This window comes from Colobus angolensis, unplaced genomic scaffold (genome assembly GCF_000951035.1).
Source record: "Colobus angolensis palliatus isolate OR3802 unplaced genomic scaffold, Cang.pa_1.0 Scaffold29, whole genome shotgun sequence".
In the NCBI taxonomy this organism is placed as follows: Eukaryota; Metazoa; Chordata; class Mammalia; order Primates; family Cercopithecidae; genus Colobus; species Colobus angolensis.
Genome location: NW_012116154.1, coordinates 647,703 through 673,007, shown reverse-complemented (window position 1 = coordinate 673,007; position 25,305 = coordinate 647,703). Strand labels below are relative to the sequence as shown.

The following is a 25,305-nucleotide window of genomic DNA, read 5'->3' as shown; positions in this document are numbered from 1 at the left end:
TCTCAGGACCCGGCGATCGCCACAAGTTGGGACTCTGCGGCGCTGGAGTTGGCAGCCCCGGGCGCGATGGCTCCCTTGAGGAACGGGGAGGGAGGTGGCCGGGGGGTTGGCGCGCCCCTCGCGCGGGGAGCGCTATGAGCCGGGCAAAGGGCGGCAGCGACAGCCCCAGCAACTGCCTCTGCCGGCGCCTCCCGCGGGCCCTCGCCAACTCGCCCCGCGCACCATGCTGACTCCCGGCCTGCGGAACTCGTAGTGCAGCCCCTGTCGCCTCCCCGATCCCTGCTATCCCACGCAGGACTGGCTTCGGCCGCTGGGGCCAGCCGCTTGCGAAGTGTCCCTGGGGAGGCGGAATCGCTGTGCGCCCTGAGCCGGGGCTCAGCCCTTCGCTTTCCAGCTGCGTCCTGCTCCGGGCCGCCCAGGGAGCCCAGTGGCGATGGGGGCACTGCTGGCGCTTTGCCTTCTCCTCGGCTGGCTGCGCTGGGGCCCGGCGGGCGCCCAGCAGTCCGGAGAGTACTGCCACGGCTGGGTGGACGTGCAGGGCAACTACCACGAGGGCTTCCAGTGCCCAGAGGACTTCGACACGCTAGACGCTACCATCTGCTGCGGCTCCTGCGCGCTCCGCTACTGTTGTGCGGCGGCCGACGCCCGGCTGGAGCAAGGCGGTTGCACCAACGACCGCGGCGAGCTGGAGCACCCAGGCATCACCGCGCGTAAGTGCGGGGCCCTTGGGGACAGCTCCCCGCCCGCCTAACGGCGGCGGCTGCACGTGTGCGCGGGAGGACGCACAGACCCAGGAAGCTCTGTGCGCCTTCCCGGGTCTGTGCGCCAAGGGGACGCGGCCGGGTTGGGGGAATCAAGGGATGAGTGGGTGGTCGTGTTTCAGATCATGGTCCTTTATTTATTTGCAGTCCCGCTTCCCGCCACTTGCGGTCTCTGCGGGTCTGCCCAAGGAAAAGTTTGCCAGGAACAGTGAGGAGCGCGGGGCTTGTGCCTGGTGGCCCGGGGGAAGACAGCTGGAGCTCCCGGGAGAAGGGTCGTGCGGGTTAAGCCAGGGTAGACTTGAGTTTTGTTGGTGGGGGGGGCCCGAGGGTGTCCCATTGCGCGCCCTTGTCACTTCGGGAGCTTCGGGAAGTGCCGAATGCAGGGAATCGCGACTCTTGTCGCGCGCTCAGTTGCAGGCCTTCAGGGCTAAGAAACTACAGTCACTTTTTCTTTTTGTCCTCTGATAGCGTTTCTAAGCCGCGGCCCCGTTCTGCAGACTTCCTTTCAATTCTCTGCATCGAATTACCCTCTCCGGCCCACCCCCTATTGTCACGCCTTTCAGAAATGCCCAGGTCTTCGAGGTGGAGATTTAGAAACAAGGGTCGAAGGTGCTTCCCCGCCCCCTATTCTCACGTCGGAAAACACGGGTTAAATTTCCGCTCACTTCAGAGCGGAATAAATCACGACCCCAGCAAAGAAAATTTACACCTTGAAAAAAAGTTTTCCACCTGAATCGGAACATCAGGGAAACGCTTTAGAGCTTGAGGCGAGGGTTTTATGGCGGGGGAAACCGGAGAAGCGGGCGGAGATGAGAGCGGGTGACACCCCAGGATTCCAGAGAGACCAGGTCTGGAGCCGGCAAGAGAAGGTCGTCGGGAAAGGGAGGAGAGGCTGGAGAGATCATTAAAGGTTCCCCAACGACCCCTCCCCGCAAACTGATAACCCAGAGGACAGGGGAGTCTGCCCTCCATTAGTGCTCCACTATAGGGTGAATGTTGGGGGTCAACATTTCCAAGCTAGAGGATTTGGGAAGTAGTTTCTGGAGAAAAGATGCTCAATGGAAAGTAGGGAAATCTAGGCCGTTCTGGCCTGTGAGAAAAATACAGACTCTTCCCCAGGGCTTCACTCACTCACCCTGGGGGACCCAGCTGCCCTCTGGGAGTAAGGGCAATTGCCCAGTCTGCAGCAGGGTCTCCCTCTGCGCTCCCTATTCCGCTCGGTTGCCAGAGGACAGCAAAAGGGAGAGGCAGTCTCCACACTCACTGAGTCTGGGATCAGGCAAACCCTGATGGACCTTGGCTCTATCACCTGCCGGCCGTGTAACTTAGGCAAGTTAGTTAACTGCTCTGGATACCTCTTCTCAGTTCTAAAGTGGGCATATTGCTCTCAAAGGAGTTAAGTTGTTGGTGACCTGAGAGTGTATGTATGAATGCTGAAGTGCAGGGCTAAGTAAATGGTAGTTACTCACTTTGCCTTTTCTTGCACACTGGTGCTAGTAAACAGGGGAGAATGGGAGGGCCACAGAAGAGCTTATGCCTAGGAGCCCACAAATAGTTGATAGTTACCTGTCCTCACTGGCTCTGTCTATGGGAAGGCACAAACTTGTCTGATCTATTTCCATATCTGGAAAATGGAGCTTATCATGTCCATCTCACAGGGTCTCCATGAGACTTTAATCAGATAATGAATAAGAAAGAGCCAGGCACACAGTAGGGACTTAATCAATGCAGGTTTTCTTTCTTCTACCTGTAAGCTGGAGGCTGTGTCCTAGCATGGCTCTATCAAGGGACGTACCTGGAGAATTGCCCTAGGGGATGCCTCTGGGCTTGGAAATTTTATGTCTGCCTTGTAGAGGGAGAAGGAAATTGGAGTTTGCTCTGTTTGAGGGATGCTTTTATAGAAAGTCTGGGCCGTGGACACCAAGAATTGCCTCGTGAGCTATCTAAAGTTCAGTCTGACTTCCCAGACTTGGATGGGAACTGAGAGGCATGGCAGCTGGAGTGGGTATTCCAAATCTTTCCTGGAAAGAAGAAGCCAGAGCTGGCAATTTGCGGTATGGTAGGAGACACAGTAGATTGGGCCCTCTGTGAATTTCTTTATACTGTTCTTTCTGGAGTCTCACAAAATCCTGGTCTGTGTGTAGAGGGGAATCACATTTAATAGGCCTGGCTCTATTTGCTTAGACTGGAGATTCTTGGATGGGAGATGGATTGCCAGCCTAAGAGAGGGGTCAAATCTCTTATTGCCTCACTGTGATCCAACTACTAAAACCTGCATTTAAACCCAGAATTATTGTAACCCCTAAAATTCACCCTTTCCCTCCAGTGCCTGAACAGGAGAACAGATTCCATTTTTTTCCTGACTTCCAGATGTGCAATATGATGGTTAATTGCTAACAGAGGTTAGGGTATCTGTTGCTTCCTCCCTGCTAGGAGTAGCGAGAATATTACATCATCACGGTTTGCATTGCATTTTGCAGGTTACCATTAACAAACTCTGAAAAACTGAGCTGACAACAGTGATAATACTGAGTCTGCCACCTCTCAACCCTCAGCTGCCCAAGCAGAGCTCAGAGTCTGGGAGATCCTCATCCGAGCATCTGTTTATGTCTGTTTTTGCCTTTTAGAGCCTGTCTACGTCCCCTTTCTCATCGTCGGCTCTATCTTCATTGCGTTCATCATCCTGGGCTCTGTAGTGGCTATTTATTGTTGCACCTGTTTGAGACCCAAGGAGCCCTCGCAGCAGCCAATCCGCTTCTCACTCCGCAGCTATCAGACAGAGACCCTACCCATGATCCTGACCTCCACCAGCCCCAGGGCACCCTCCCGGCAGTCCAGCACAGCCACGAGCTCCAGCTCCACAGGCGGCTCCATCCGCAGGTTCTCCTTTGCCAGGGCCGAGCCGAGCTGCCTGGTGCCCTCGCCGCCCCCGCCATACACCACGAGTCACTCAATCCACCTGGCTCAGCCATCTGGTTTCCTGATGTCACCCCAGTATTTTGCTTACCCCCTCCAGCAGGAGCCCCCCCTGCCTGGGAAGAGCTGTCCAGACTTCAGTTCCAGTTGACACACCCAGGCCATGAATCCACAAGTCAGTCAAATGGCAGACAGGTGGAGCCCTGCTGCCATTGCCACATGCAATTCTGAGAAAATTTCTCTTGTAACTGATCAGTGTCATGGAGGAGCATGCTAGGAAAACACAGCACCTTCTAATTTGAGAGTTCCTGGCTCCAATCACAGAATGGCTAAACCAGAGAACTGTTTTCTGGTTTTGCAAAATGTGATCATTACATTTCAATTTATGCTACTTTTATTCAAAACATGCAGCAGTTTGACTTTAAAGTTGCAAATTGGCTGAAAATGTTTTACTGGACATTCAACTATGCTGCTTAGAAAAGGGCCACATGTTTCTTTTTCATATAAGTTGTTCATTGAGTTATGATAGAAATACATTCATAAATAAGCAAAGAAAAATACCTAATTATAATTATCAAAGGTTCACTTAAAAAATTAACTACTAGGTAAACTTAAGGGGGCAGTGAACAATCTGTTTATGATTTCGGGAGTAACCTAACCATGAATAATATTAGCATAATGAGAACATTTACTTTTTAAATAAATAACTAGATTTTGTTTAAAATATGAGGTTTTTTTCCAGAATACAAGGTTTCAATAACTACATGAGGAGTTTAAAGTTTTAAATATATACTCAGACATTCATTGTAACACAGAGTCTATGTAAAATCATTTCCCCCACCCACTGGGGGGAGTATTTATGGCAGACATTTTGTTCAGCAACATTTAGTGTTTCCGTGAAAGTTGGACAGTTGGGGCTTAAAACATTTATTTGTAAGATGAGCTATGTACAAATGTAAATATTTGTAATTTAATGTATTTACCACATTGACTGTACTAATTATTTAGTAGTCATACTGTAATTTTTATGTTAATAACTGTGGAGTTCAAAGTTTAGCTATTGGTATAATCATCTAATATTATATATATCTCCAGTGCCACTGAATTTTATGTCTGATGACTATATATTTGGGCATATATCTTGTTGGATTAGAATAAATAAAATATGTTTTCATGAACTCTATTGAATTTTAAATGATTCGTTTTATCTCTTTAGTAATGTTTTTGCTATTCAGTGAAATGAAATGTCTTTAACACATACTTCATATTTTAAATAAAAAAAATTCCATATCAGGGCTCATGAAAGCAGCAAAGGAAGTGAATTTTTATGGAAGTCTCAGTCTCCAGCCCTCCGATGGGTTATTTGGCCTGTGGAGAATTCATCATTGGGACGTTTCTCATAAGAATATGGATTTCTGGCTTCTCGTGACATACAGGACGTGGCACCAGAGGTTCTGCACTGCCTTGGGGTCAGGTCAATCCTCTTCAGACAGGATACCTGCCATTTGCCAGCCTCCTGCCTGGTCTCCCCACCTGGCCCATCTATTTCTGCTGTGTTACCTACCTGGTCCCTGCAGGTGTGATTTGAAAGCCCAGATTTATAGGAATTCATACTATCATATGTCACTCTCAATTTTCAACCACAACTAGTTAGAGGCAGAATTCTGTCCTAAAAGAGTTGTTTGGCCTTGTCTCTTCGTTTTCTAGTTAAGGAAACAAGTTCAAAGACATTATGCATCTGCTCAGTCTAAAGGCAGAGGGGCTCTGACTTCTAGTCTCCTGCTTTATCCTGTATCTAAGAGCTGTCTGACTTTCAGGTTTCCCAAATTGTTCAAAATAATCAAGGAAAGAAACAGCTGCAGGTAAAAGGATGAACATTTATACACATGTTCTTGGGTGCAGTCCTACACTATTAGACTAGTTTTATTTATGTTTGTGGTATATTGGTCGTTTTAATGGTTTTAAGGTAACCTTATTAAAGCTCTTTTTATGAGCCAAGCATTAAGTATTAACACGCATTAACTTATTTTATGCTCTCAACAACCCCAACAGAAAAGTATTACAATTCCTATTTTAAAGATTTGAAAGCTGAGGCACAAAGGAATGAAGTTACTTGCCCAAGGCCCTGCAGCTAGTCTGTACTGGAGTTGATGTGCATAAACAGATAGATCCAAACAGCAAGGGAACACCTGCTTTGAGATTTTGATTGTTCTGTGTACAAGATTCATCGGAGATTTTAAGAGAATAAGCCTAAGCTTCAAACGCAGTGATTTGGGGCCCCGTTAGACCCCAAAATGAGCTCTCCTTAGAACAAATATTTTGTGACATCCCTTTATCAGTCCTAAAATGAAATTTATAGATAACTCACTACACACATGGCTTTTTAAAATCAATAGAATGCCCCAGTGGTAAATAGAAGAAAGAAAGGGAAGTAACTTATTTCTAAATGTAAAGGCTTGGGCAGACTTAAAAAAGACACAGATGCTAACCCCTTACTCAAAATTACCATGATGTGACAGCTTCAAATCCAGACGGATGCAGTTGGTCATTCTGGCAACTCAGATAAACACAATTGCACTGATGCCATTAATGTGATTTTTCCCAGCAAAGTTTGATCATCCTTTGATTTGCACAGTGGCTGTATATCTGAAGAATTCAATGTATACTAGGGCAGTGCAAAAAATATAGGTAAAATGGGATTACATTTTTTTTTCACCAGTAGGAATGGTGGACGTTCCAAAGTCATGTCGACGGACATCAAGTCTTTGTTGTGCGGGCTGCTCCATGCATTGTAGGATCTTTGTTACAACTGAGTCCCCCTCAGTGAATGCCAGTAGCACATCCACCTCCGCCCCAACACTCTGATGCTGAAGATTCTCCCATGCAATTCCACCATGTGCCGTAGAGGGTGGAACTGTCTCCACTGAATACCATCTAGTAGTCAGATTTCTCTAATAGCTGTACTTTTATTTGTCATCCCTTTGGAGAACAGTTTATGTCCATTAGACAAGTTAACGCTAAGGAATTCATAGAGAGTTCACATCTACAAATTTCCCTTCCTGAGCAGGATGCCCCAGTCAATTTAACTGGCCATAAATTGTTTAAAATTAGAGAGATATTGTGTACCTCATTGCAATATGGCATTTGGTGATCCTAGATCAAATCATATCCCCAAGTAATTGGTGATATGCGGTACATGCCTTTGACCTTCTCCCTGGAAGCTATATAGCTGATATGATTATTCACAATGTTAGGTAAAAAGCCTATCCTGTGGCAAATTTCTAGATATTGTCCCATTCAACAATTCTTTGCTGAACACCACTTATGGGTTAGGTGCTGGGTGAGATGAATAAAAGATCATTAAAATGCACTTCCAACTCAAGGAGCCACTACCTACTACAGGCTCCAGCATGATGACAAAGACAAATACTTGTGATAAAATGTCATAGATGCTTTATAAAAGAAGCACCATATCTTTTTCTGCTCTCTGTGGTAACCGCGATTACAAGGGAGTGCAGGATACCCTGGCAGCACTTACAAAGGACACTGTTCATCCTGGAGATGTTGACATTGGACCTGAGCCTTGAGAGACACATAGGATTTGAATGAAGACAGGGCAGAGGAAGAAAGAGAGGCGGGCTGGAAATAAGGGAAAAATATATCAGGCAGAGTAAAGAATTCATAGACAGACACAGAAGCACCCACCCATGAGCCTGAAAGAACAAGGAACATTTAAGAACCCAGAAGAAGACTGGGTGCTCATGCCTGTAATCCCAGCACTTTGGGAGGCCGAGGTGGGTGGATCACGAGGTCAGGAGATCGAGATCATCCTGGTCAACATGGTGAAACCCTGTCTCTACTAAAATATCAAAAATTAGCCAGGTGTGGTGGTGGGCACCTGTAGTCCCAGCTACTCAGGAGGCTGAGGCAGGAGAATTGCTTGAATCCCGGAAGCAGAGGTTGCAGTGAGCTAAGATTGCACCACTGCACTCCAGCCTGGCAAGAGAGCAAGACTCCATCTCAAAACCAGAAACAAACAAACAAAACAAGAAGAGTGAGGCTGGAGAGAGAAGCAGGTACAGATTAGAGATCTTGAACACCATGGCATTTGAACAGATGTCAAATGCAAAAGGGAGTCTGGAAGGATTTCACAGGGGAGGGGAATGGGATCATTATCTTCGTTTTAGAAAGATTAGGCTGCCGAGGTCAAATAAAATCACTTGGAATTTCCAAGGAGCTGTTCCTCACCATCTGCTAAACCACCAAATACAGGGGAAACTTGTCTGCTTTTGTTACTTTCAGAAAGAATTTGAATCTAACATCCTCATACCATGATTATTGTGAAAAATAGAAGTTCTGCATTTTGAAAGGTTGTTATGCCAATAATGGATAACATTTATTAAGCACCATGTGTCCCAAGTGCTTTACGAATTGTATCACTGAATCTTCACAACCCTGAAGAGGGGATTAGCATCATGCCTATCATGCAGATGAAGAAATCAAGGTGAGAAGGTTAAACATTGTGCACAAGGACGAACGATACCATAGGGGACAGATTTGAACCAGGAGGTCTACTTTGAAATTCTATGTTCTGTGTGACATTAGCCCTAGGAGGTCTAATTTTGTCAGAAAAACAAAAATATCCAATGTACTTTTCAGAAAATCTATTGGGGAAAAAGTGATCAATTGTATCATATTGTACATATCCTATTGATATCAGGGGATTGCAATAGTCAAAGAGAGCTTATGCTGCATTATGAGAATGTGAAATAAAATGAAGCATGAATAAAAACACTAGATGATAAACATTTCTCCCTTTACACATGAGAAATGGGATTCCAGAGGGTGATTGAGCATGGATTTTGAGGCTGTAATGCTTGGGTTTTCTGGGTGTGTCACTTAAAAGTGGAGTGACTTTGGGCCACTTCAGTTCACTGTGTCTCAGTTTTCTCATTTGTAAAATAGGGACATTAGTACTACCTTTTTCTTATGGTTGCCTTGAGAAGAAGTTACAGACACTGTCTCTTGTCACTTGCATTCTAGTGGGCAGAAAGCTGTGTAGTAAGGATAAATAACAGAAAGCAGATGAAATACTTCAGAATAAAAATGAAAGGCTAAGTACTGTGGGAGGGCAGACATCACTGTTGATTAGGGGTAGGGAACAGAGAAAATGGTCCTACAGTTTGATCGAGTACGTCCTTGATTCATGGGCCCCTTTGGTACTTGGTCAACTTCCTGCTATTGTCTGGAGTCGGGCATCCTCTCATCCTGTTGGGTACTCATGGTCTGTACATTTCTTTCATCATCTGCTTTAGAGAGCACATTTGTAGCCAGGTGTGGTGGCAGCTGCCTGTAATCCCAGCTACTTGGGAGGCTGAGGCAGGGGAATCGCTTCAACCTGGGAAGCGGAGGTTGCAGTGAACCAAGATTGTGCCATTGCACTTCAGCCTGTGTGTCACAGTGAGACTACGTCTCAGAAGCAAAAAAATAACGGTTCCTTGGAGACAAATCTATTCTAAAATAAGTGTGCTTTTCTAGCCAAAAAAAAGCACATTTGACATAGTAAATTTGCTTTAAAATGGTTATGTTCCAAAGTGAACAGATTGTACACTTGTCCAAATGGATAATTCCTTATTTTCCCCACCTGTTTCATTTTTGTTATTAGCTACTTCTCATGGTGGAGAATTTACCAGATTGACTTGAATCGATAGGAAATTTTCTCTCTAAAATGAGATAACCAAAAAACTTCCTGAAAGTAGATACAGTCACAACCAGGAATTTGACAAATTTCACTGGGTTGGGATTTTACCTTTGCATAATCCAAAACATTTATTTAGTATGTGTTCAGGAAAACTAGTAATTCATAGGCATGTTAAACTATTAAGGGAACAAACTGTTAACATATTTTTATATGTACATGGCTATTTTAAAATTGCAATTAAACAATAGTTAATGAAATTATTCTGACAGGAAATGCTTATTTACATTGCTAGTTTCATGTACTTGAAAGTAATAAAATGGCAAGAGGTGTTTCATATTTTCCAACAAATTCTATTAGCCTATTCATGAAATTATCTAGGTTAGGAAGACCTTTCTTCATTAAAGTGAGGTAGTTCTGTGTTACTGAAATGAAAGCTTTAGGTTAGAGATGCCCTATGCATACAAAAACAAAATTTAAATGGAGATGACACATTGAATTTATGGAAATGTATTTCCAGTTTGCTTTTAGATTATGGTAGTATTAGAAGGCATCTTAAATTACAGGTCAGTGGAAGCACGTGCTTAAGAAGAATGGAGTTGAATGTGAAAATTATTTGATAGAATTCAGAGGTAACATATCCATGAACTGTTTTGCTGTGGTTTTGAATGGAGGTCCCCACCCAACTGTCGTCCCTGGGAAGATTGTGGGAGAGGACATGGGGCTCCAGGCAGCTAAGCACGCACGGCCTCAGTCTAATAAAATCAGATGCTCCTCAAACTGCCTCTCCAGTGCCTCTTTGAGAACTAATCCTATTTTAGTAATTTACCTAATTGCATTTTCAGTTGTTTCTCTTTTACCAAAGGACACTAATTTTTGCTGAAGTGATTGTTCTCGTTTCTGATGCTGTCTATACTTCTGTCTCATGTGCTCAATTTTGTTATTTTCTGGTTACTGCCTTCAAATGTTATTGGCTAAACTTGACCACTTTCTCATTAACTTAAAAGTTTAGTTGGTTTAGAAAACAAATCCATCCAACATAATTCATGGTTGAAACCATGAATTAGCTGTTTACTTGCAAGCTGATTTAAATATGTAACAGGGACAATCCCAGGAGGCTTTTCATACTGAAGTGACAAAATACTTTCATTAAAAAGTGACAAAATAATTTTATTAAAAAATTGTTATTTAATTATAAAAACTACCCATCTTACCAAACTAGAGTTAATGCATTCCATTTCATGTCTGATTTAGCTGGATTAAAATGAAGGGATATTTTATAAATCACTGGGATACACCTTCTCAGACTAGTTACTGTTGGATTTGAAGGTTTTAGAAAGCAATACAATTTCTAGAACTAGCAATCAAAGCTTCAACAATTTTAAGTAATGGTAAAGTTTATTTCATTTTTAATAACAGAGGACAAAATGCTGAAAATTTGCAGTTTAAAACATGCACATTCACAAAAGGCCAATGACACATAACACTGCATAGAAATAATATTACTCGACTTTAATAACTATAAAACACAGTGCATCAAACATCAAGATAAACAAATCTGAGAAAACTACTATAACCACAGATTCAATACTCTCCACTCATGCAGCTTCACAATTTCTACAGCAGTTTCAGCAGGAATGGTTTTTCAGGGAGCTGAAAATACTACTTTATCAACGCAAAACTGCAGTTTTCTGTAGTAGCTGCCTTCCAAGGCTGCCCTATTTTTTTTAACCTAATAAACTTGAAGATGTAAAAAATGACGATTGAAGTAGTTAAACAACAGATAGTATTTACTGCATTTATGGCTTCCATTTAGAACCATGAAACATAAAAATATTATTTTTAGCTATTCTGCTCACATCTTTGCAAGAACAGATTTACTTGTGGAAAGTTGCTGTTAATTCAAAGTAAGCAAATATGAAATCTAGTTTTCCTACTTAAGGGAGATTTATTTGCTGAGAAGTTTTGGGAGCTTTATTAAGAAAAGTTCTTAGAGGCAAGCTAAACAAAAGATTCAATTAAATTTGTTCAAATTTCTTTGTAAAATAATCTACTTATTAAAAAAGTTGTGGAGAGGACCAATTAATTTGTCTACTGAATATTAAATTCCAGGTAGGCCGTGATAGAACTTTACAAGGCAGAAATAAACATCAAGATTTACAGCAATAGCCATGCATTGGCCTGGATCACTTTAAATATGAATTCATGCAAACCATAAACCTATCAAAAACACAGCTGTTCTCACACAGAAAGTAAATCAAGACAAAATATGGAAAACATTTATTTCCCTTCCTTCAAAACTAAACTTACATTCCACTTTAATAGCTGTTGAAGGTTAATTAAAATGCAGCAAAGTATAACTACGTTACACAAGTGACTTCAGTTATTTTAATGTGAGAAAAATCAGACTATGGTATCTTACGAGTCATTACAGAAATGTTCATCATTAAAAAGCATTTATTAGGCACTGAACTGCATGGTGTTACCTTAAGTCATTTACAAAAAGAATTCCTGGTCCATGTGATGTGAATGGACTGGGCATTTTCTCCATAAATTCTGTAGATGACTATTTATAAGATTATACACTTAATAGGTTTTAAAACCAGGAACTATCAAAGGGCAACTGCACAAAAATAAACATGATTATTTAGCTTTGTAATAATTATGACATTGTCATAATTTTAAAACTATGAATAATACAATCTATTAATTTCTGACTAGCATTCATCTCCTGAAAAAACGTTTTAAATGACAAGTTGTAAGTGTTGCATAGTGCACGCAATGCAAAACAAATTATCATGTGGCTTTAACTTTGGATATTTAGAATGCTGAATGGCAAAATTAAAGTGTAAAATTTAATGATCAGAATGCTGATTGATTTCCATAATTCATTTCCCCTCTGGAAATTAAAGAGGAATCATTGATTCCATTTAATGACCATACAATTCATGTAAATGGCTAACATTATTTAGCAGAATACACATTCACCTGACTTGATTAGAAAAAGTTTTCCATTAACTTAGCAACACTGCTGAAGCAGTCTCACATTAGAGCATAGAGTGGAGGTGGGAGGACGGGAAGTACATATATCATTTACAATTTACAACGTTCCTGAGAGACACTGTTTTCCTGCTAATAATTTCTACAATATAACATCTTTCCGGGTGTGAGACACCAATATATTTTTATATGTATATATAAAACATTTAGAAAGTCCATGCTCAATACCACTGCGTACTATTCAATATTAAAGAAGCAACTTCCAGCTTTTCAATGCTAAATGAATGAGGATTTTCTAAGTTGTATTTTCTGAATTGTAAACATTGTAAAGCAACTGTGTTAGCATTTGCCAGAGTCCCTATAAGGAACTTTTTAATTGAAGAGTACATGCCCTTTATTTCAAAAAACACATGTTAAAAGTCACTTCGACTGTTTATTTCAATCCTGGTAAAACCATGTGACTTTTTTCCAATTATGAAAGGTTTAAAAAAATCAGACTATTTTCTCCTATTTAACACTGCAAAGTCAATGCAATTGAAATGTTATAGTTTTACCAAGAAGGTCACTCCCTGTCCCTCAAATCCCAAGTCTCACCCAGGAAGCAAAGAGACTGACAATGTCAATAATTCAAAAATAGGACCACGGGACAAAGAGGCTCAAATTAGTCACATTTCAGATCATGTTACACATTATCAACCGTAAGGATTCTTCTCGTATTTAAGAGCTCCACAGAAACAATCCATGTTTCAAGATTAAAACTTACAATTTTAACTCAGAAAATCCAGTTCTATTATATTCATAATGTTTTTATATTAAAATTCTGCAAAAGGGTGCCACTGATGAAGTGAGGGCAAATAGAAGCAGTTCTTCTCTGTAACTGTTATAAAGTGTTTCTCTGGAGGGGTGCACTTCATTCTTGCTTTCTCATTTCTTGTGGTTTGACCTGAGCTATCACCACTGGCAAGCCCAGGAAAAGCTGCTCTGAATATTCACTCACTGCACAGGTCAAGACTGGGATTTCAGAATTTTGAAGACGATCTTAGACTCTTACACCTGTGGTCTTTCTAGATATGTTGATTCATGACTCCCTTAAACTGTACCCCAAACAGGAAGGGCTTGGGAAGTAAAGTATGTAAACGTGTGTTCCCTTAAGGTTAGAATTATGTATATGTGTTATAACCTCTTATTTGTAGAAAATGGAGAGGCATACTGGTAACTAAGTAGCTACAAATACAGACAAGGAAATGATGCATATCTTAATTTTAAATCTAGATTGAGAAAAAGGGTGAAAAGAATGTGAAAATATTAAACTCAAGAAGCGATCTGAAAAAAAATCACCTCTTCTAAATTCTAGTTGACTTTTTTAAAAGAGAAAGTTCTATCTATTTTGCTGGTAAGTCCATGTAAAGGCAAGCAGGTTTTTCAGTAAAAGGCAAATAGTTTGCTTTGATCTCTGAAGTGTATCTGAAAATGAATTCCTTTTTTCAAATGAAAAGTATTATTTAAAAAATAGTGTAGAAAACTGGTTGTGGTTTTTAAACAACCCCTTCATTTACTGTTGGTAGCAAAATAGCCACTTTCAGATGTCTTGTAAATGCTGAAAACAATTGAACTGAACATACATTTTAAAACATACTAACAAAATCTACTCATGATGAAAGTGTCCTTTGACTGTAAAGTTATGGGCTTGAGTAAAATTGGCATTTTTTAAATGGGGAAAATGTACTACTTATTTGTCCCAATAAGCATCATGTGATGAATTTTGGGAACTATTTGATGAGTGAACTGTGAAATAATTTTCAGTCTTCAGTATAAGGGCAGTCATCATGACACCGGGTGTGCTACATAAGACAGCAGGCATTTCTAGTGGGAACTGGAACACAGGACAAAAGACCATGCATTTATCTGGCATGTTATTCCAAATATTGCAACAGAAGCTTTGGAAATCCCACGTAAATATATATGTAGCATATGTTTCTTAAGAGGAAAAACTTTAAGATAAAATGACACCACTCAATCTACTGCATTAGCCAGATTTTTAGAAAAATCTAAATGATGAAGAAACTTCATCAGAAACAACTGAAACATACATACAATTTGAAAAATCAGTGCCATAACAGTCATATTAGCACGTGTGTCCTCTAACAAATAAACACGACAAACAACAAAGAAGCATTTGTAAGGCCAAAGGTGCAACATCACAGATTTTAGTAGCAAACGCCTTGAAATACTCATTTTTGTAAATCACTCTTACATTTGAAAAGTCAGACATGCAGATCTTACAGCAGAACTGGAAGTAAACTTTCTCTTACATTTCTGGACATATGACTACTGAACTAGGAAAACAGTTACTCAACCTCTTTGGCAAACATTTATCAAGACAATTTTTGACACAAAAGCTTGTTAATGCCTTGTTTAGAAATTTTGCTCAGGAAGGTGAGTCAGTTCCTTAAGAATGCTGGTTTGTTTCAGCATATCCTGAAATCTAAGTCTGGATATCAAGAGTCTCTTTAGCTAAATACCATTTAGAGTTTTTTAATGGTTGGTTACCTTGTGGTACAGCCAATAAATTGATAGTCCGTTACAGCCCCAGAGTCATGGCATAAGAATACTGACTTATTCTCCGTTTAAGAAAAGCACTCTGGCAAGATACCAGGTCATTTTCAATAGCTGTTTACAAAGACTTAGCAAATACTTTAAAAAATCCAAAAGAGATGGTGTTACAGTACAGTTGCACAGTGCTTATGTCTACAATATACATGAATCTGAATGTCCATCAGCGAGATGAGCTCAGATCCACCTTTCCTCTCCATGGACCAGACTGGAATTGGTTAGCAGACTGCGGTGACAACCTGGTAGGTCTCCTTAGAGAGATAACAGAGCCTGCCTTTCAGGCTCTCCCCATCACCATTCATCGGGCCTCTGTTTCGTGGTATCATATGCTCTAATCACTTCAGACTGTGAAACGATTCCATTTTCATCTTGAGAGAACGCATACCCATCTGTAGGTTAATGATAAAACAGAAATTTTCACAAAGGCACTGGAAACCACTGTTATTCTGACTTTTGGGTATTCATTTTCTAGCTTGGGGAACGAATGCAGTCTTCCCATCTTCAAAAGCATGGAGACACTGATTTTTAATGCCTAGAAAAGACGCAGACTTAACTTCAAAATAAAGAGTGGGATGATCACAGCTTGCCAGTTTAGATTCTAGGAATTCTCCCCAGAAGACTGAGTAGGCGCCCTCAAATCCCCTAAATCTTCTGTCCCGTAAGTCAACTCCAACTCTTCTAATTGTTGCTTCCCCAGTTCTGGAGGGGGTGAGGGAGTTAAGTGGGCTCACATATTTCTATATAGGTCAGGTGGATGAGAGGAAAGGAAAAGTGATATGTAGGTGAGGTGGTGAATAATGTAATTGATTCAACTGTCCCACCATGTACAGTCCCTTGGTATCTGTGGGAATGGCTTCAGGGATTCCCCTTGAATATCAAATCCACAGATGCTTAAATCCTTTATATAAAATGGCACATTATTTGCATATAACCTACACACATCCTCTTGTAGACTTAAAATCTTTTCTAGATTACTTATAATACCTAATACAATGCCCCCACATCAGTTCATTCTAGTGGATTCAATGTGGTATTTGGTCCATGGCAAGGTCAAGTTTTGCTTTTAGGAATTTTGTGAATTTTTTTCCCCTTTGAATATATTTGACTCACAGTGGGTTGAATCCACAGATGTGGAACCCACAGCTAGAAAGGGCCAATTGTACATCAAAACATCACCTTGTACTCCATAAATATAGACAATTATTATTTGTCAATTTAAAAAGGTGAGGAGAAGGTGATAAACACAAATAGCTGCTAATGGTGGCAAGTGGTCTGCTTCCTTCAGAGGACATTACCCTTGGCCCTAAGCATCACAAATAAACTCACTCATGCTCCAACACGGCATGGGGATAAGGAATGGCCCCCAAGGGGATCACATCTTTAGAAAAGGCCTCTTGAAGTATAAAGAGCAAAAGCATTAGACATGAGTATATGTAAGTGAAAATAAATTATATGTGGAAACAACATGAAACAAAAGATATATTACTCACACAAATACGTTTACTACCAGGTTTTACATTTTATATTCATTTTTAGATCTTGAAATGTTAAGAGGGCACAATATCTAATAATTTCTTACAACTCTAAATATTCATAAATATTTCTGAGGGGAAAATATATGTTTCCTTGTGTCGCATGAAAGCTGAAAGGCTCTTGCAAAGTTATTCAAGCAGAAAAGATAACAAGACAGGGGCAGCTTTTAAGAATTAAGATTTACTGGCTTTAAAGAAAAAGATTTGAGGAAGCAAGGAATGTAGAAATACTGTTTTTCTTAAACTGAAACAGCAAGATTTTAAAATTAACTATCTCTTCTGTTAAAAGTGAAATGGTTCTGACCAATGGATTTTCTGTTATTTACAGGTTGCAAATATGCAAAACTTGTTTTAGACGTTAGTTTTAAATAAATATCCCTAAAGTTAGGATATTGTATAAATGCTATGATACAGTAATGGCAGAGAATTTCTTTAAAAATAAGAAACTCAAATACTCACGGAGCAGGTTTTGTTGCAAGGATTCAGAGCGGTACAAGTTCACGTGGTTCTTCTTAAAGACGTTCTTGAGCAGTTGCGCCCTCTCGGTCAGGCTGCAGAGCAGGTGCAAACGTGTGAAATGAATTATCAACTCGGCAGAGATCCCAGTGTGCCCACAGGACCACCAAAGAGAGTTAGACTTAAACAAAAGATGGCTTGAGAAATCCGTAGCCTAGTGATTCTTTTTACACTATCTTCTCAGATAGCAAATGAGATTTCAAGTATTTAGACAGACTTTTGAGGCCATTTTCTCCCTCAGGAGTTTTGTCCCCAATAATCCTTCTCTCAGTAAAAAGTAAGATCTCCTCACCACCCCCCACTCAGTTATATTTAAGCCAAATGGCAACACAGAGCCAGTACAACACAATTAAAACAAAAAATACAAAACATCAGTAGTGTTATTCATTTCTAAAAACTTACTACATATATTCTAAGCATGGCATTTTTAGAATGAAAACAATTAATTATTACTTTTTTTCATATTTGGCACATTTTAGTGCAAAACATTTTTAAAAAATATTAACTAAAGTAAATATTAACTAACATTATACAAAGAAGACATTTCATAGACTTTTTAACTAGAAAAAATTTACTACCACTAATACAGTATGACACGTGTTCCTTAATTTTATTTTAAAATAAACTATTTTCAGAAAAAATGATTATGATAGGTGAAATAACAAGGAAAGTATTTTTCAATGAGTATTTAGAATAGTTGTCTTCTCAGATACAAATCCAGATAATTAATTATGTAACTTCTAAAAGCACATTGTAAAAAATAAGGCATCTTCTTCCCCAACTTCACATAAAAGTGTCTTACACAGTAGAAACTCAAATACATTTGTTGAATATATGAAGCTGAGTAATAATTCTGAAATGTACTTAAAGACATCATCAATCTCCCAAATCATGCCATTTCTTCATTGTTTGATTTATAAAATTTTGTTTTGATATTAAAGAACATAATAGGCATGAGAAACAAATAAGTAATCCATATGTGTTGCAGAAAATGTTTATGCAATTTTAATAAGTGGAACTGATTCAGCTGAAAAATTTCCATGTTGTGTTTTTCCCACTATAAAAGCTTTAGTTAAATTGCTGTGTTATGTTAGCTCTGTATTTTGCCAATTTTTCTGAGACCCTGAAATGAAACAATATCATATACAAAAAAAGGATCCTCTGCAAAATGAACTCATTGTGTAAATGAGTTATGCAAACATTTAGGCAAAAACCAAAGAAAAAATATTTAGAAATGTTGACATTTGTAGTAATCTTCCACACATATATTTTAAAGTCTAGGGAGGTTAGTTGGTATTATCAGACATATTTTATTGTCATTGGAAATGAGCTACATGAAGGCAAGAAAACTAATTAATCTAAAACTCCAGCAGTTCTGCAAATAGTTGTAAAACTTGTCTCTGTCAGTGAAATAAACAGATATGAGAAATGAGAAAGGGCCATTTTTACAGAGTTGCTTTCTTACTCTACTCTTTAAATGATCTAGCATTACAGACCTATGGACCCTAAGGGACACTAAAATATGTAACTGCTTTGAGGAAGTCGCAGCTTTAGCAGCAGGTGGTCTGATTTCCTTAGCAGAGCCTTGTGGATGGGGTGCTGGAAAGTCTTTGGTGTTTCAAACTGAAGTGACTACGGGAGACTAGAGGATGGCTACATATCATGATGCAGCATCTTCTTCCCAAAAGACATTTTCCAGGTTTCAGGCTGGCCTTCCTAAATGTATAATACTTTAATATTACAACATTAAAATGGTAAGAAGGCAGACATAAGAATTTAATCTTTCATATTATAGCAACTGAAATACATAAGGTAACATAATTCCGTTTTGTACAAGTTCATATAAAGGCTTTCACTTAGATCTTCTTTTATATCAAGTTAACGTACAGCATTAAAACAAAGCAGTAAGAAAGTCTCTTAAGAAAGAAGCACGTTACTCAGGAAGGAGCATGGGCTCTGGAGTAGTGCTTTGGTTTAATTTTGGGTCGGCTGCTTATTAGCTGTGTCACCACAGGCAAGCCTTTCTCAGTCATCTCCTATGTAACAGGAGGGCAGTACTTAACTCTCAGGCAGACTGTGAGGATGCAGGGAGCTGTCAGCACAATGACTGACACTTAGGAAGCACTCAACAAATGCTGGGTCCTCCCACCTTTACCCCCAAGATCCTGAGAATTTAACTGGAACAGAGATCATCACCAAACAAAAGGTACTTGGTAAGGAGTATTTTTGATGCCTTGGTTTCTAGTCAACGTAAGTGCAAGGTAAGATGTCTGTTGCTGCACATGAGTTTTAATTTATAATGTTCTCATTCTACCTCTTTACTAAGAAAATGACTAGATTTTTGTTGTTTTGTTTTTCCTTAGCTACTTTGAACGTCTTACTTTAGTCCTGTAGAGTCCCTCCTTCAGAATATAAATGCCATTCACAGGAGGTTGCTAAATAAATAAGTGATGATGAGTTGTATTTCTCTAGTCTTATCTTACACCTTTGGGGGACTACTCATTTCAACGTTTATGCAATTCTGGGCCATCAATTTTTATAGGTACTGATATTACCACTAAGGCACATTATAATATATGCTTATGCTAATAGATATATTAAAAGTTCAGTTTTAGTGGAACAGCTTAACACAGTGTGAAAAGACAAAAAAAAAAAAACAAAAAAACAAACAAACCACTAAAGATACCTTCTCACTAAAACCACATTTTCTTCACAACTCTTGACTAGCAGTTTTATGCAGTCTTGTATAGTCTTTCATTTACATACCGAACTATGTAAATTTTGAGTTTGTTTAATGCAATCATACAAGTACTATCAAATATTGTTACCTTATTTCCAAACCCACTAAAATGCTGCAATTTAAATATTTGGTGGCAGTGAATGTAAAGATAACATGTTTAAAATAATATTTCACAGGAGATCGAGACCATCTTGGCTAACACCGTGAAACCCTGTCTCTACTATTAAAAAAAAAAAAAAAAAAATTAGCTGGGCATGGTGGTAGGTGCCTGTAGTACCAGCTACTCGGGAGGCTGAGGCAGGAGAATGGCATGAACCGGGAGGTGGAACTTGCAGTGAGCCGAGATCGCGCCACTGCACTCCAGCCTGGGCAATAGAGTGAGACACCGGCTCAAAAAAAAAAAAAAAAATATATATATATATTTCACTTAGAAATACTAAAAAATGTTGGTGTTGGTAAAAAAACAATTTACAGTTCTGGAATGTGTTTTCTTAAGGAATTTTCAGTGGGAAACTTGAAGAGGAATAAATTTGCATTTGTCTATATATCGGGTTGGTAAGCTATTTAGGTTGACTCATTAAAATAAATCTCCAAAAAGTAAGTATTCATTCATAGAATGTTTAATGTATAGCATGTGATAGTTGTCCTACACTAGGGTAGCTGTGGTGGTGGGGAAACAAACAATGAATATAACAGGCCTAACCTCTGCCCTGGAGCTGAAAACATTTCAATGTTCTGTCACTTTTCTTTCCGAATGTTGGACAGAACCATTACCACGGTGATGAGAGAAGGCTGAAGGAAACATTTGACAGATCCCTGTGTCCTCAATCCCCACCGAAGTATTTAAGTCACACTGATATAAAATCTAGTGTGAACACTGAGAAATAAAATTCCTTTCTACTAGTTCTGGAGCAATGTTAAAACTGCTTTTCATTAAGATGAACAATACATCAGAAAGGTTAGAGAGAGCACTGTCACCATCTACACCACTGAGTTCGCTGACATCTCATATTCCCTACTGTCCCTGCAGGCAAAAGCTGTAAACAATGGCCAAATGGTAGTGCCAGGCAAATCAGTGAGGACTGACCTGAAGATCCTAGGCTAAAATTCTATTTAGTAATGGCCAATGATGATTTGCTGGCTAATGTCTACAGTAAGAAATATAATAAGAATTATGAGTCTCATTATTATATTTGCCTGTCTATAAAATGCATTGCTTCACACATACTCCAATGATATCCAAAAATAACTGCCCTGCCTCCAATGAGCCCACAGTGTCCATAATTTCTTACTGTAAACTTTTGGATAAGGTTTAAATGTTCAGGACTAAGATTTGGGTTATTTTATTTTTTTAAAGTACAATTTCCATTTTATTTTTCTCCAGTGGACAGCTTTTCTTTAGTTCTTAAGAACTCAGCTCCTTACATGGACTTTATGGTAGAGGTCACGAGGCAGCAAGGTTTGGGTTATTTTAAACCTTCAGGAGTAAGGTTTAGGTTATTCTCTCACCATTGTAGACTTACATTTATTTCTACCATAACCCATGGCTCAAAAGCATGTATATTTAGAACATACTTAGATTGATTAAACATATTTTTCCCCTAAAATGTAATAAAATGAATCTAATTTGCAGGGTAATATGGTAGGTGGCATACTATTTCTACTAAAAACGGCTGTTTTAACCAAGATGTTTTATTTTTGAAAATGAAGATAAGAAATTATCGTAAATATTAATCTTCCTTAAGTGCTCACAATTTATTGTTTTTCTGACATTTGCATTTTATACATGACTTGAGTTTAATAGTCATACTTAGTGAAGATTAAAAAAATTGGGGATGATCAACTCACAAGATCTTTCTTAAGAACTGCATCATTGTATTAAAAAAAGTAAAGATGGTTGCTTTGGATATTACCTAGTCTAGGAAGTACAAATTATACAATTCTATGTTTTTATGAATCAGATTTCTGTTTCACAGCCCACAGGTCAACTATCAATTCAACAGTTCTTTCTCCTACTCAGCAATCCTTTTGTCCACTCTTTTTTTCATCCATTCTTTAGTTTATTCTCTTAACTATTCTGTTCATTCACTCAACAAGTATTTATTGAGTGCTACTAAGTTCCTGGTGCTGTACCAGGTGTTGGGTTGCAGCTATGGCTAAGACATGGGCCTCTCTAGAAGCTCAATCTAGTAGGGGAAAAAAAACATACATAGAGTAAATTTTTTTAATGCAATGCGATCAGTGTACCAACAGAAGTTTACACAGAGTATAAACAGAGTATAAAAGTACAAGGACAGTAGACTAGGAATTATATATTGTGTATGTGCACAGTTGAAAAAACCACTTCTACATTGGGTTTGGAAAGCTGAAAATTGGAGTGCCTAGTCTGTAAGAGGGGTACTGGCTCCCAAACAGGGGAAGAGCAAATGTGAAGACTGGGAGATATAAAATAACATGGCGTTTTGGAACCAAAGAAAGTCTGGTATCATTAGAATTCACAAGAATCACAGTTTCTTCCCTTTTGATAATGTAGATATAAAATTTGCTAACTTTTGGCTGTGTGCAGTGGCCCATGCCTGTAATCCAAGCACTTTGGGAGGCCGAGGCGGGTGGATCATGAGGTCAGGAGTTCGAGATCAGTTTGGCCAACATAGTGAAATCCCGTCTCTACTAAAAATACAAAAAGTTAGCTGGGTGTGATGGTGTGTGCCTGTAATCCCAGCTACTCGGGAGGATGAAGCAGGAGAACTGTGTGAACCTGGGAGGTGGAGGCTGCAGTGAGTTGAGATCGTGCCATTGCACCCCAGCCCGGGTGACAGTGCGAGACTGTCTCAAAAAAAAAAAAAAATTTGCGAACTTTTTTTGAAAACTGAAATCAATCTCATTCTCTTAGATTCCTAAAATAATCCAGGGGGTAAAATCAATCCAATGATTCTTTAACCTTAGGGTGCCATTACTTTAAGCATGAAGATGTTTCCATCCAGTTGCTATTTTTCTCCTTTCACAGATTTTTCCCTTGCCTCCCTCCTCTGGGCATCTGCCATCTAGCAGGAAGCCACTATGATTACACTCATCATTAACCTTCTGATCAGCAGTGGGCAGAAATGGCAACATGGAGTACATGCTGGTCCAGGGTTTTTGTCTGTGGTATTCAGCTGACACATTCTTGAGTTCTTAGAAAAAGCTATAGAGCTATTTTAGGCAAATGAGCCAGGCAGCAGCAGGTAACTTATCTGATGCATGTCCTATGGAGAAGTTGGTGGTCATTTATGCTGGAATTCACTTCTTTCCTTTTTGGGCTCTCTGGCTCATTTTATTTAATGGAAGGAGCTACATATATTACAGACTCACTGAAAATGTTTAGGACCTGGGGGTCATTACTTGGCCTGATTTATGAATAGAGGTCACTGGTAGACAACAAAAAGGCAAACTAAGTATCACGTGGAAGGGCTCAATGTGATTTTATTAACACACTTACGAATCTGGAAATGTACTACTAAGGATAGTAACAGTATTAACAGTGGCCTTTCCCTAATAATTATGAATAAATTGTTTTATTCACAATTTCATGAGCTAGAACTCTTACTGTATTCTTTTTATTGCTGGAGAAAGAGAACTGACATAATTAATTTACTAGCTGAATTTACTGACCAACTGCCAGGTAACGGAATAGGTAATTTCCTATGAGGAATCCTGTGATGCCAATTTTTAGATGAAGAAAAAGGTGGAGGGAGGAGGACACAACCCTGAAAGTAGGTATTATCATTCCCATCCTGTACACTGGGATGCTGAGTCAGAGGTTAAGTACTTTGTCAAGTTAGTAGTAGGCTGTTTTTGCAGCTCTATTATATTTTGAACAAGTAGCAAAAGGAGGCAGAATTGTGAATGGTTCAGAACAGGAGATCTGGGATCAGTTGGCATGGACTCCAGGCCCAGATATGTTACTAATAATTTTGAGAACTTCACCTCTCGAAGCCCCAGTTTCCTCACCTGGAAAAAAAATGGAGATGATGGATCTGTATAGGGTTGTTACTGGGATTCAGTGAGATAGTATGCGTAAAATGCAAGGGAAGTACCTGGCACGTAGTGAGTGCTCAACAAAGCTCAGTGCTATTATTTTCAAAAAAAGTGGCACACACTGGTGTGTGATGTGTTCTTTCAGTATGAGAGCAAGAGAGCTGGAAGCCAAGGTCTCACTGAGTTCTGACACCTACTCCATTGTGTCAAAATGAATATCAACAGTGAATCGTGATTAAGGTAACATATACTAGGGTAAAATATTTCCTACAGTTTAGCCAAAACTTCAGCTTACTTTAGTATGATAAAAATAAAGAAAAAATACATTCCTGCTACTATCTTCGTAATTGTCTTTTATTATAGACTGCAACTAATTTTAATTTCTTTCTTATGATGCTTTGTGAATTTAGTGGATTTGATTAGCTTTCTGACTGATTTTTTTGGAGGGGTTGGTGGTAAGGAAGAGAACTTGGGATACATAATTCACTTCATGTATGATACACATCTAGGTCAGTTCCTAGTAACTACTGAACCACAAATGCAATTATATAAGGTAATTTGCCTTATATCAAACTGTGATTTTGATTACATACTTTTTTTTTTTTTTTTTGAGATGGAATCTCACTCTGTTGCCCAGGCTGGAGTGCAGTGGCTTGATCTTGGCTCACTACAACCTCCACTTCCTGCATTCAAGCTATTCTCTTGCCTCAGCCTCCTTAGTAACTGGGATTACAAGCGCCCATCACCATGCCTGGCCAATTTTTGTATTTTTAGGAGAGATGGGGTTTCACAGTGTTGGTCAGGCTGATCTCGAACTCCTGAACTTGTGATCTGCCTGCCTCGGCCTCCCAAAGTGCTGGGATTACAGGTGTGAGCCACCGCACCTGGCCGATTACATACTATTTTATTATGGATACTATTTCAAGTTAAAAGTCTTTTTCTTCTCTTGCAGTTTGATAATACAATAATGTTTGTAACTACCATTTATTTAATGCTCATTAAAGACTTCGCACTATGCTAAGTTCTTCATAATACTTTATTCAACTCTTACAATTAACCATGAGGTAGGTATTATTGTCCCCATTTTATTGATGAGGAAATTGAGGCTCAGTAGGATTAAGCAACGTGGCCAAGGGCACGCAGTTCAGAAAGCGACAGATTTGATTTAAACCGACATGTCTCTGATTCCCAAACCTGTCAATGACACTGCCAGCTTGATGTTGGTAAGTACAAGTCTTATCACTTATTTGCAACCACTTGTACAAGATAAATTTAAAGTTCATTTGGAAAAGAATATATTCACTGTGTATTTTACCTTTTTCCAAGTACAACTGCTCCTGGGTCTTGAGATTTTGCCTCCAGCTCCTGAACTTCATCGACTAATGTTTTAAAAGCAGTCCTCTTGATACTGCAAAAAGAAAAAAAGGGATTTGCATGGAAATACTCCTGTGAAGACTTTACAAAACTAGATGTCTGGTTTATTATCATGCTATTTTTTTTTTTTTTTTTTTT

The 25,305-nt window shown here is 39.4% G+C and overlaps 2 protein-coding genes across 3 annotated transcripts in view; one reads left to right on the top strand and one right to left on the bottom strand.

The window, feature by feature from the left end:
- Nucleotides 1-163: 163 nt before the first annotated feature.
- On the top strand, nt 164-4,860 carry SHISA3 (shisa family member 3). Its single transcript, XM_011949036.1, has 2 exons — nt 164-710; nt 3,389-4,860. Exons 1-2 carry the CDS (start codon nt 434-436, stop codon nt 3,826-3,828), a joined length of 717 nt encoding a protein of 238 aa, XP_011804426.1. The 5' UTR covers nt 164-433; the 3' UTR covers nt 3,829-4,860.
- Nucleotides 4,861-10,754: 5,894 nt separating this feature from the next.
- Nucleotides 10,755-25,305, bottom strand: part of ATP8A1 (ATPase, aminophospholipid transporter (APLT), class I, type 8A, member 1) — a 278,979-nt gene continuing 264,428 nt past the window's right edge. For both annotated transcript variants that reach the window (XM_011949035.1, XM_011949034.1), the window contains 3 exons: nt 25,109-25,201; nt 16,980-17,071; nt 10,755-15,377 (listed from right to left, as the gene is read on the bottom strand). In XM_011949035.1, coding sequence (XP_011804425.1) covers nt 15,280-15,377; nt 16,980-17,071; nt 25,109-25,201 — 283 coding nt within the window. In that variant the 3' untranslated portion in view covers nt 10,755-15,279. The remainder of the gene's footprint in view (nt 15,378-16,979; nt 17,072-25,108; nt 25,202-25,305) is intronic.

Excerpts from the sequence above, each read along its gene's own strand:
- SHISA3 (XM_011949036.1), top strand. The coding sequence starts at position 434 with ATGGGGGCACTGCTGGCGCTTTGCCTTCTCCTCGGCTGGCTGCGCTGG. Across the intron at positions 711-3,388 it reads GCACCCAGGCATCACCGCGC|AGCCTGTCTACGTCCCCTTT; the intron begins GTAAGTGCGGGG and ends TTTGCCTTTTAG.